General features: G+C 40.1%; 1 protein-coding gene across 3 annotated transcripts in view; it reads left to right on the top strand.

The window, feature by feature from the left end:
* Positions 1–4886, top strand: part of zgc:172282 (leucine-rich repeat and fibronectin type III domain-containing protein 1-like protein) — a 273026-nt gene extending 268140 nt beyond the window's left edge. For all 3 annotated transcript variants that reach the window (XM_015951654.3, XM_054742727.2, XM_054742728.2), the window contains one exon: positions 3923–4886. In XM_015951654.3, the coding sequence (XP_015807140.1) occupies positions 3923–3930 (8 nt within the window). In that variant the 3' untranslated portion in view covers positions 3931–4886. The remainder of the gene's footprint in view (positions 1–3922) is intronic.
* The last annotated feature ends 8415 nt before the right edge of the window (positions 4887–13301 follow it).

Genomic DNA, 13301 nt, shown 5'->3' with positions numbered 1-13301 from the left:
TGCACATCAAACAAATGTCCAACTACAACAAAACAAAGCATACTGGACACTAAAAGATGCCAAGACCTTGTCTGCACTACCCTGGCTGTTGTCAGAATCAAACATTTTCTCTTTTCCACCTCACACCAACATATAAATGGCATTAATGGTGGAAGTAATTAAAGACTCCTTGAATCAATTTTCAAAGTGGATATTGAATGTTCCATTTGTAATCCAGATAACCCTGAATTACAAATGCCAAAAATCTATTGAAGCCACAACACCAATGAAGCCAATTTTATCATTTTTTTTAATTTGTCTTATATTCTGATTTCACCCCTAACGTTGCCACTTAGTATTTTATTACACTTGTATAAATTGCAGAGTACCCTTTTACTTTTTTAATTAGCTGAGCCAATAATGTGTTCAGAAAACATAGCTGGAGTGGCACGGGTGGGGTCTAACATTTATAACACATGTTAGGTTTCCCTGTCATTTATATATTTAACCCTCTGGAGGCAGGCGTTGCAGATTTGCAGCAGTTAAAACCTACCTACCTGGTTACTCCACATATGTATTTCATGAGCATTTTCTAACTCAGAGGTACCCCTGAAGGACTTATTTGTTCATCCTTTTATCAAAACTTAATTTGAGCCTGAGAGGGTTAAATGAGCCTATAAAATATCTATTATACATTCATCAATTATTGGGTACATTTTAAGGTTGTTCACTCTTTGTAATGTGAAATAACAATTACTGCCACCACATAATGAGCAAGAAAATTATATAACATCCAGTATTGTTCTTAAGTGTTCGTGTGTTTAAAAATTGTAACGTTTTGAGAAAAATGGTGGAAAGATTGCAGCATTTTCTCCACCACTAACGATAATCCAGCCTTTCCCTCCATGGAGCTTTAACCCCAGGAGACAAAAGCACCATACATGAGTTCATAGCCTTAGAAGCAGCTCTTTTACCTGAATACTACAGTTTGTGGAGGAATTTCCTGCTGAATTAGCAGGAATGATTGTCTACTTGACCCCAACATATGACTTTTTTTAGCAAAGTCATTGCTAAGCTAAGCACATTTTCAATGTCTGTACATTTGTGAAATATGAATCATCCTCTAGGATGCTGGGATTTACAAGACATTATATCAGGATGCATCAGGTAAACACGGTTAAAACGTGCATTCAGTATAGAGCAACTTTGATTGTAAAATTTGAGTCCATATCCTTCAAGATGAAGGCATTTGTTAAAAAAATATATCTGGGTCAGCATCTAAATCCCTGCAGGTCTTTGTGTGCATTTGTGAATTTAACTCTCTTGAGCCAGGTACAGATGTTTCCACAAGGTTAGGTAGGATAGAAAAATAGTACAGCATAAGGATGTGAGTGAGTGTGTGTGAAGTAGAAGTGTGTGTGCGTGTACGTGAGAGAGTGTGAGTGTGTTCTGGCCCCTTTATGACCCTGTAGCCTGTCTGTCCTCCTTGTATTTTAATCTATCATCACTCCCTTCATTGTCATCTCGTATGACCGACCTCATTCTTCACTGCCACCTGTCTCTGTGAGTTTGGCTCTCAGGATTGCCCCCCCCACCACTCACCCCCACCCACCCCCCACCCCCCCATCCCCAACTCTGTCTTTTCAAAGCTCCTCCACATCCTCCCTGTTTACTTCTTCACCTATTTACTAACTGTCCTGACTTTTCTTCTCTCTTTCTCTTTTCCGCATTTGCTTCATTCAGCGGCACTCAAGTCATTGTTTTTTACTGTCATTTATTTTCTCTCCATGTTTTCTTTGCTTTTTCCTGCTCTGCTTCCTGCTTCATCTCTCTTCTATCTGCCACTTTTGGATGCCTCCAGCAGCACCTGATGACAGGCAGCCGCATAGTGTTGAATGGAGGAAGTTTAAGATCTGAAGGTCTTCTGCCCTCCCAGTTATCGCTCCAACACAACACTTAAAGAGTAATGACTTGCACACTTCCTCCTCAAGTCTTCTGATCCTTTCGTGCTTCTCCTGTCCTGTATTTATCTAATCCAGTCCAGCATGCTGCCATCTGGCCCTTTGCTTTTTTAATCAGGATTCCTTTCTTTTCTTTTTGCCATTTTCTTTTATCTTTCACCATTTACACCGTTTGCATCTTGCACACTATTTTCACTTTTTACATTCTTTTCACTTTTTACATTCTCTCCATCTCCTTTAATCTGCTGCCATATGGTGAGAAAGAGGAGAGGAAGAGATGGGAGTAAAGGAGGGGAAGATGGTAAAGATGTGTCGTGGCTGCAAAGAATGACTCTACACACACACACACACACACACACACACACACACACCAAGGAGTGGTTGACATGCATTAATTCCAGTAGCAGCTTTTACTGCTGCGGCGAAGGGGTATAAGATGGATTGCAATAATTATACATTTGTTTTTTGCCATTGCAATAAAATAAACTTGGTAAAAAAAATGTTGCAAGATTCTGGAAAAGTTCAGCAAGCCTCAGGATTCTCCTCTAGCTGATTCAACTTTAGGATCTGGGCAGAGCAGAGCTTACATCTGCACAGACAGTCTTTGCAAGATAGTCTAGTGTCAAAAAGAGCAGCTAAGCTACTTCCCTCCAACAAAAAACCTCAATTACAGATAAGTGTTCAGAAAAAGTAGCAGAAATTGGACGGTTCAGCTTCAGAACATCAGCATAAATTAAAACTGGAACCTGGACATCCTCCGAGACGAACACCTTCCATCTACCCAAGAACTGTTCTGTTTCCAGGATCATAGATCAGTGTGCCAGAAGACTGTAGTTATAATTGAGAGACTCAGGCAATAAAACGTCAAAATCTTGTGCCCATGACCAGAAAACTCCCCAGAAATTCTTCTGACTAAGAACCCTCGAGAGGCGGGTAAAAAAAAGAAAAAAAAAACACAATTCTTTCAAACTCTAAGCACTGATTATCCAACAAGTGGCTGTATCAATCAGGACTCAGTTAACAACAGCATTTCACGATAAATTGTAGAAATCTTGAAAATATTTGCTATCAATACCTTTGTAAATATATTTTAATGCACCACAAAAAAGCGGCAAAACATCTAAACATAGTGAAGCAGTAACATTTGTGGAAAAGTCCATTAAATGTGTCGTTCTCTAAACCTCTAGATGCAGCTGCAAAGAAGGTTGAATTGATAAATCTTCCTTATTTAAAACAAATATTAATCTCCTCAAAAACGTAAGGCGAGACCCATATATTTATACAGTTACACACAGCTGCCATTTATAAAAAGACAAGGCAGCTGTTAGACTCTAAAATATTCTGAAATATTTAAATCTGATATATTACATTTTTGAATTATCTGATTTAATTTAGCATCTTTTGCTGAATCAAATTAAGCAAATGCAAATCTGATTTTTCTTTGGCATTAAATATCTCTGGAGACAAAGAACTGAGTTGTCAGCCTTATCCTTGTCACTTCTTGCTTCAAGCAAAGTCTGATTTTGGCACAAAGTTTAAAAAAATACATTTGCTGCTCCATTTCAAATTATTTAGTTGTGCTCCTTCTTCCCTCGGGAGTTAATAAAAGTGGGTTTCCTCAGGAATAGAAGCCTCCCTTGCTTTTACGGTAAGGGGAAACCAAAAATAAAAAATAAATTGATGTCTCCAGGGATTTTTTTCTTAAATCAAGCCAATGGGAAAGATAAAAATATGTCAAAGCCTTTTTAATTCCTCTCATTTTTATTACTGCCTTGAATGTTTTTTTATGCCTCCTTTTACCTTTAAGTACTAATATCCTTGTTGTTCTTGCTCCTAAATGAACGTCGTCCTCCCAACATTCAACCATTGATATGGTATTCTCTCTCTCTCTCTCTCTCTCTCTCTCTCTCTCTCTCTCTCTCTCTCTCTCTCTCTCTCTCTCTCTCTCTCTCTCTCTCTCTCTCTCTGTTCCTGTTTTCTAGATCCTTGATGCTGCTGTTGTGGCAGATGTGGAAGATCAACGTAACCAGAGGGGAAAACGCTGTTGAACTGTCTCAAGAAAAAAAAAAAGGAAAAATAAAAAAAGGCTGTCTTGCTCATCTCCCTGCATCTCCTGTTTCCTGCACCCATTGCTTTGTTTCTATGAATATTATGGTGTTATAAACCTATAAAGTCAGATCTTATTTTCAAGTGCTTATCCTGGTTTCACCCATCTGGATTAAACTACCCAGTCAAGGCTTGGTGAGGCTGTGGTCATCCTAATCACTAACGATGGAAAAGCATCTTCCACGTAGAGGCATCTGTATCAGTGTGGATGTGGAAGACTGGGACAACAACCATTTAGCTGAAAAGCAACACCAGCAGAGAAATAATGCGTTACCATGGAAGAAAAACTAAATCTCTATCTGGGGCAGCAGCAAGAGACGAGGAGAGACACTGAGTGGACGGTGAAAACATAAAACGAATGGCTAAGCAACACAGGAGATGCTGGATCCATGAGAGAACCACTCTAGTAGACTGGACTTTGTAATAGACTGGACAAAAATGGAGTCAAATCCAAGAAAATAATATGAGCACATCGTACACTTAAGACTCTTAAAAAGCTGACTGTGTGATTTCACTCTATTAATCAAATCTGAATAACACATCTTTCACTGTTCCTCGGAGTTCTAAACTGGTTCTGAACCATGACTTGATGCTGACACCTCTTAATTAGAATTGGATGTCTAAAGTACACCGGAAATCTGGACTGGAGGAGTCCCCTTCTGGACAGATCCGAACAAACCTGGACCCAGAAGAGGAACAAGCTGGCATCTGATCTGCTGCTGGATAAACAGTTGTCAGCCTCGTTCTCCTCTTGTCCTGCACGTCCACTGGCCAGGGTTAGTGAGAACCTCGTGGAGCGCCACTGGCATCTCTAACATCTCAGCAGGCCTGCATAAAAAGGTGAGTAGTCTGATAATGAGCCAATTAACCTGACTAAAAAGGAACTAAATGAGAAGCTCTCACAACCCTAAGACCAAGGCTCAGTAATTACTGTGGCATATGGTACCCATCAGCAGTCACCATGGGCATCCACCAATATTGGATCCTGCCTGAGAGCTTAGAAGGCGTTTAGACCGTGTAGTCGCTGCTACAGTGAGAGGTCTGTAACCTAATAAGGGCGACACTTTAACGAGCCCCTTCCTAATTGCTGTCAGCTAGAAAATTACAGAACCTCCCTGGATAAACGATCTGTTTCATTAGTATGTTCCAGTGACAAAGTCACCACAGGCGACAAGAAATGCATCCCCGCTGCTGTTTGTTTCTTCCTCTTTTTAGTGTCTGAGCGCCTCCATATCTCAGATCCTTTTCTCCATTTTTTTTTACAGCTCTTTCCTTTTTTCCTGCCCGCCTGAGGCAGTGACTTAACACTCCTGGAGAATATAATGTGTTAAAAAAGGATATGATTATAAAAAGGCGGCACAGCCTTAGGGAAGTACTTTGCCTGTGCAAGAAGGGGGTCGGTACTGTCCATTAGTCAAATAGGACAGAGACTCGTGTCTGAACACCTCGTCTAGCTTTCAAATTAAAACAACCCTTTTTTTTAGTATACCTGACATCATGATCATTTTTTCTCTTCTTATTGCACAAAATGTTTTATGTTAGAAATGAAATTATAAAATTAATATTCCCCAAATAGATTGAAAAATAGAACAAACAAAACAAATACAAGAAATAGTTTTCAGCCAAAGCTTTTCTAATGAAATAAAAATGCTTTTTTTTTTCTAAAATAATTTGCACTATTGACTAGCCAGTTGCCGTGCTGTCACTAGCACCCCTTTTGGACCAGGGTGTAATAAAATAGCAATCTCTACCTCCACCACACACACAAGGAGATGCTGTATCAACAACCTGCTCATTAGGGATACACGAAGTACACTTACACACTCATACTACCTCGTGTGATTCCATTAGTGTTAACACATGTAAGCTTTAAGGTCACAGCATAATTGACTCAGCCACTATTAGAACTCATGAACTACTTGTCATCAGTTGCTTTCTCCAACAGCACTTCTGTGTACATCAGAGGCTCATAAATGTGTTTCTGTTGAGTCAGCTTCAGATATTCGATCTTACTTGGATACATTTTGTTGCAACGTTGAATTTAGTTCCAGTTTAAACTGAAATAACAAATTATTTTAGGTGGCGATGCACCCACAAAACACACCGTTAGATGTTTAAGGGATGAGACAAGATGTAAAGTATGTTACAGAGAATAATCTTGAGGGGTTTTACATGTTTAACTCGCTTTGCTGGTACTGAAATGTTTCTGTAAAACAAAAATACAAACCAAATTTGTGACACAAGGAGTCATAGAATTCATAGAGATTTTGGTGAGTAATTTTATTTTGATTGATTTGTCATAAGTGTCATAAATGAGAACATCCCATTATGCTAACAACAATTCTTCAGCCACAAATGGATGAAGAAGATATGAATAAGGATAATGAGGGGTTGCAATTTCTGGTGTGTTTTGAATGAGCAACAAAAGACTTATTTTCTTCATAAGTGATGGTTATGAGCCGTTCCAGGGCCACCAGTAATTTTAAATCGACTTTTAAATAATGAAGCAACACAAGCATGATAGTTGGTCACCCAGTTGTAGGGACAATTCTTTATTATTTTATCCTATATACAAAGTGTGTCCTAATTGAACAGCTGTTACAGTTATTACCTTTTAGCAGATGTATTTCTCGTGTGTGTGTGTGTGTGTGTGTGTGTGTGTGTGTCCTCAGGAGGACATTACCTCTTTCAGTTTTTTGTGGTTTGCATATCAGGATAAATAAAGTTTAATTAAACTTTAGCAGACAATTACATTAGAGAATTTTATGTGTTTTTTCACACTGTGTGTACATATTTTATAAAATGCAATTTTATTCACGGGCAGTAGCCTAAGAAGAGATGACTGGACTTGAATCCCAATGAGTTCCTAGAATAGACAAGGAACATGAGACCCTTCCACACCAAGGCCGATTCTACTCCACACAGTCAGTCCCAGCCTGGTCGGGTTGCTTACACACATCTTTCCACACTTCCAGGAATGCAGACGTGACTGAGCAAATGGCCAGTCTCCAAAATTAGGGTGAAAAATTGGCACAAAAATATCAGTGATGTCATGAGCATATTTCAAGCATGTGGGCGGGGCAAAAGATGTGTGGAAATATCTGCGGTGTCTCCCTTAAACTAAACAAAGGTGGCCATGAGCAGTGTTCCTTTTGGAGATTCTAACTCTGATATTGGATCCCGCTCTGCTGTGTCTGTCCTGGTGCAGCTCAAGCCTGGCTGCGCCGGCAGTGTGTGTGTGCTTCTCAGAGAGAGAGAGAGAGAGAGAGAGAGAGAGAGAGAGAGAGAGAGAGAGAGAGAGAGAGCTTCAGACAGAGACATGTTTACTCCACAGTATCCAGAATGATAAGAAACTCTAATAGTAAGGTTGAATATGTGCCAGCTAATCAGTCGGCAGTGGGTGTGTTGACCCAGTTCAGCACACAGCAGACCGCCTTGGGAAGAAGGCTGAAAAAAAAGAAAAAATGCGTAGAAAAAATGCGTAGAAAAAATCCAGGCTACCCTATCTAGGCAGGGTAGAACTAGTGCTAGTGTGGAAGCCCTAATTGTCCTTCCAGCATGTTCTGGGTCTTGAGGGAGTCATCAATTAGATGCCCAAGCCACCTCAAATGGCTTCTAAAGATGTGGAGGAGCAGCAGATTTAATTCAAGTCCCTCCTGGATGACCAAGCTTTTCACCCTATCTCTAAGGGAGACTCCAGACACCCTTCAGAGGAAAGTATTTTCAGCCGCGTGTATCTGTGATCTCATTCTTTCAGTCACTATCCAAAGCTCAACAACATACACTCACCTAAAGGATTGTTAGGAACACCATACTAATGCGGTGTTTGACCCCATTTCACCTTCAGAACTGCTTTATTTCTACGTGGCAAAGATTCCACAAGGTGCTGGGAGCATTCTTTAGAAATGTTGGCCCATATTGATAGGATAGCTTCTTGCAGTTGATGTAGATTTGAGGGATGCACATCCAGGGCACGAAGCTCCCGTTCCACCACATCCCAAAGATGCTCTATCGGGTTGAGATCTGGTGACTGGGGAGTCCATTGTAGTACAGTGAACTCATTGTCATGTTCAAGAAACCAATTTGAAATGATTGGAGCTTTATGGTCAGAAACACTGCTCAGGTAGCCCTTGGCATTTAAACGATGCCCAGTTGGCACTAAGGGGCCTAAAGTGTGCCAATAAAACATCCCCCACACCATTACACCACCACCACCAGCCTGTACAGTGGTAACAAAGCATGATGGATCCATGTTCTTATTCTGTTTACGCCAAATTCTGACTCTACCATTTGAATGTCTCAACGGAAATCGAGACTCATCAGACCAGGCAACATTTTTCCAGTCTTCAACTGTCCAATTTTGGTGAGCTCATACAAATTGTAGCCTCTTTTTCCTATTTGTAGTGGAGACGAGTGGAACCCGGTGGGGTCTTCTGTTGTTGTAGTCCATCCGCCTCAAGGTTGTGTGTGTTGTGGCTTCACAAATGCTTTGATGCATTCCTCGGTTGTAACAAGTAGTTATTTCAGTCAAAGTTGCTCTTCTATCAGCTTGAATCAGTCGGCCCATTCTCCTCTGACCTCTAGCATCAGCAAGACATTTTCACCCATGCTGGATGTTTTCCCTTTTCACATCATTCTTTGTAGACCCTAGAAATGGTTGTGTGTGAAAATCCCAATAACTGAGCAGATTGTGAAATACTCAGACCGGCTCGTCTGGCACCAACAACCATGCCACGCTCAAAATTGCTTAAATAACCTTTCTTTCCCATTTGGACATTCTGTTTGGAGTTCAGGAGATTGTCTTGACCAGGACCACACCCCTAAATGCATTGAAGCAACTGCCATGTGATTGGTTGATTAGGTAATTGCATGAGGGAGAAGTTGAACAGGTGTTCCTAATATCTATGTTCCTACTGTGGCTAGTTTCTAATTCCATTTTTGGTTCTTTTTAAAACACAGGAAAGGTTTCTCTTTACCTTGCTGACAGTTTTGTTTGCCGACTGCAAAACATCCTCAGAGCTGATGCTGATCATGGCGTTACTTCATACTACGTTTATCCGCGGGCAGCAGAGGACATTGTCGCTCTCTGCTGCCTGTCCTCCCTTCTCTGATGATGCAGTCCTATGCAAGATCCAATGTGTAAACCCCATCATCTCTGTTCATAGACCCGCATCCACATCTCCTTATTTCTATAGCTTTTTTTATCCATCTTTTGTATTTGTGTTGTTCGGTGTTTATGATCCTTGTTTTGTCCCAGTCCATTATGTGGTTTTCTCTAATGCAGTGATCCGTTACGGCTGACTTCTTTATTGTACTTTTTGCTTCTGGTTTTGCTGTTCTTGTGTGTTTTTGACTTATTTCTCTCTCGCACTCCTTTCTATGTTCTATTGTTTGTGCGTTGAGTTGGTGTCCGGTTTCTCCTATGTATGTTTTATTGCAGAGTTTGCATGGGATTTCGTAAACGACTCCACATTTAAGTCCAGCTGGTATCTTGTCTTTTGGGTGTACTAGTCTGTTTCTAACTGTTGTGTATGGTTTTGTTGGTGTGTTTATGTTGTGTTTTTTCATTGTTGCTCTTTTTTTTTTTTTTTGTTATGCCTTTGATGTATGGTAGGGTTATCACTGGATTTGGTTCCTGTATTCCTTGGTTTCTGGTTATTTGCTTTGGTTGTTCTTTTCTTTCTGTTGTTGTTTGTTGTTTTCCTTCATTTATTGCCCATGTTGGGTATCCGCAGGTCTTTAAAGCATGTTGTATGGGTTTGTCCTCTTGTTTACGGTCTCTTTCTTCTGTTATCATGTTTTCTCAGTGATATAATGTTCTGATTACTGACATTTTGTGTATGGTAGGGTGTTATGATGTCCATAATAAATATTGGTCTGTGTGTGTTGGTTTTCTATATGTGTTTATGTTTAGGGTCCCGTCGGTCTGCCTGCTTATTTTCATGTCCATAAATGCTATACGGCCTTCTGTTTCTGACTCAAATGTGAACTTTATGTTGCCTGTGTCGTCAATGTTATTCACGTGTTGTGTTAGTGTTTCTGTTTGTCCTTTTGGTATGTCATCTACGTAGCGTTTCCATAATTGTATTTTGCAGTTTGGGGGGCGGGGGGTCAGTGGCTATGGCTTTTTGTTCTAGGTCTTCCATGAAAAACTCGCACAGGGTGGCTGATAACGGGTTACCCATGGCGAAGCCTTCCAGTTTATTGTATATTGTGTCATCGTATGTAAAGTACGTGGAGTTAGCTACCAGTCCTGTCAGTTGTGCTATGTTATCTGCTGTGAGGTTTGTTCTTTTGTGTAAAGTTTTGTCCGGTCTGCTTCTGTTAACTACTATGTCTATGGTTTTTTGGGTTGGTGTTTTTGTGTACAGGGATGTGACATCATGTGAGATGAGTCTGTCGTTATTTTCTATTGTAATCTTTTTTTTAGTCCTTTTGCCAATTCTATACTATTTTTGCAATGATGATCTGTGTTACCTAATAACGGGCTGATAACTTTACTGATTTCTTGAAGCCACCACCAGCGTCAGCTCTGAGGATGTTTTACAGTCGGCAAACGAAACTGTCAGCAAGGTAAAGAGAAACCTTTCCTGTGTTTTAAAAAGAACCAAAAATGGAATTAGGTGTTCCTAGTAAAAGGCGAGTGTAGATGAGGGTAGGAACATAGATCAACTGGTAAATTGAGAGCTTTACCGTCTTGTTCAGCTTCTACTTTACCATGACAGACCGGTACAACGCCCACATCACTGGGTTTATTTCCTTTTGCTGGATTCAACTTGCAAGAGAAAAAGAAAGCTGCAATGAATTATTAATCGATTTTTAACTGTTCCAAGTGTCACACATTTATTAGTTAATGTGTGAGTTGTGAGATGCTTTATCCTGAAAATGCTTACTTTGTCTGGAAAGTAGAATTACAAACAATGACATAGCATTGTTTTGTTCCTGATGTGGGTTTGATGAGAATGGATCCATTCAGGTTGAGTTAGTAAAAGTTTCACCCTGGTAAAGGATGAAAATTTTAAAAATATATTTTAAATATTAAGTTTCTTTGGATATTTTTCAATGAGTCACATGGTCTAGAGTGTGTGTAGTTCCCTACTCCAACAAACCTGATTCAGTGATGTAATCTCCTCAGCATGTTTTAAAGTTCTTCTGAAGCCTCTCAATCGCCCACTGATTCAAATCAGGTGTGCAGAGAAAACAGGCAGATAGTGGCCCTTGAAGATCAAGATTGAATTACCCTACACTGTTTGTGCAAATTTACTGTTTGAAATTATATTAAATAGAGTAGAAGGAGTCACCGCTCATCTGGGTGAGGTGCTGGATCAAACGTTGACAACTCCTGATGAAGGTCTCTGACCGAAAGCTCGACAAATAAAGTTCTCACATCGCAGATTGAAGTGTGCGGATTCTGATCTTTTTGAAATTATATTTAAAAAAGTGACTACATTTCTGCTGCTGCTGCTGCTGCTGATGATGATGATGATGATACGATGATGACGATGAGTGACTGATACAGGTCATTACATCCTCCCTGACATTGCTCATAGTAATGTCCCATTGAACATTAAACTCTTCAGTTTGCAGCTTGTCGATCCAAAAGCTCCCCTTAATCAGAATAAAGTAACAAGAATGTGTTGATCATAATGTGTCCTTAAGGCACAGCATTAGCCATGGAGAAGGAATCAATGATCACTTCACGAATGAAGTGAAACAGCCATGTGTTTTGTGGTAAGGCTGATCATGACAGCAGCCATCTGTGACCAGTACACACCAGCAAATCCCTTCCAGCAACCCATTTATTGTGTTAAAAGAGGATGAGTTGCAACAGTGAGATTTTAGTCTGAGCAACAAATACATGGTTGATGAGTCGTGCTGACTTCAGGTTGACGAGCCAGTTATGTATGGTAGTTATTGGGACTCATTGTAGATAATTATAAATTATTAGTCTGCATAAAAGACTCAAGATCCCTGTCAAACATACTTTTACCATAGGAGAGTTACAGCTGCTGCCACTCTGCTCTGGGAGCTGGAGTTCAGCACCACGGATAGCGAACATCCCCTGCTCCTTGGAGCCAGCACCCAGGACAGGGGCATGCTGACTCGGGACTTCTGCCCCTCCTCCACCTCCCTCCTACCTGCTCAGCTGCTCCCAATCCCTCATCAACACCCAAGAGCATTTAAGAGCAAGGCTGCCAAGAGCACAAAAGAGGGGAGAGCACAGATGAGTGCTGCTGCTTCACCTCTCTCACCAGCTTGTCTGTTAAACAGAACATGAATGTTCAGAAGAACTTGGATTAAAGTTTGTTTTCTTCAACTCGTTGCAGAAAATCCTTGCAAGACCAGACAATGGGGCATCATTTTACAAATTTAAGTATTCAAAATCATAATCTGTTAGCTTGATTGTACTTCAGACTTCCTGCTGAAAAGTTCCATTAATTAAAACAGAAATTTGAAAGCAGCACTGTTGTTGTTTCCCTCCTTTTGTTTTTAGATAAGACTGGTAAAAATTCAAATGATTTATTTCTGGGATGCGCGTTACAACATGAATGCATTCATTCCCCCCAATCTCCCTACCACTCATTTTCATGTGTTCCTGTCGATTCTGCTTCAGGCTATTACAAAAGATTTGCTTATAACTGAATTTACTTTTGTTTGTTTTTTTGTTTTTTTACTTGTAAAAATATGGAATTCAAAGGCAAGATAGAAATGTGGGTTGAAGAAAGGCTTAGGGAGATATCCCAACATTTGCATAATAAGATTGTTTAGTACAGGCAAATATCACTGTGTGGTTTGTATAAATGCTTTAATGATGAGTTTATGCTAAGTATATTGTGTTTTGTTGGTGGGTGAAGGGAAAAAGGTGCGGTAGGTGGGGGATGCAAAATTAATCGCATTGGTAAAAAATAAATAAATTTGGCAGGGATGGGAAAATGCAAGGACTAAAAATAGTAGGAGGTGGAGGATGAAGGGAAGAAATGTAAAGATGACAGGCAAGAGGAGGAGGAGGAGAGGTAAAAGAAAAGGAACAGAGGGGAAAACAGAAGGAGAGCTTTGCGTGGGATGTGTGGCGAATTGCTCAGTGTGTATCGAGCACCAGCTGTGTTGGGCTATGAGGTGTCTTTGGTTCCTCACAAAGAAACATGCTAGCATGAATAATAGATATCAATACATGCACACAATGCATGTTTATTTTTAGGTGTGTTTTATTGTGTGACCCCATTTTTCTTCTTTTTGAATTATTGAAAAAAGGGG

The sequence above is a fragment of the Nothobranchius furzeri genome, chromosome 13 (assembly GCF_043380555.1).
Source record: "Nothobranchius furzeri strain GRZ-AD chromosome 13, NfurGRZ-RIMD1, whole genome shotgun sequence".
Lineage (NCBI taxonomy): Eukaryota > Metazoa > Chordata > Actinopteri > Cyprinodontiformes > Nothobranchiidae > Nothobranchius > Nothobranchius furzeri.
The sequence above is the reverse complement of the archived record's forward strand: the minus strand, read 5'-3'. Positions and strand labels throughout refer to the sequence as shown.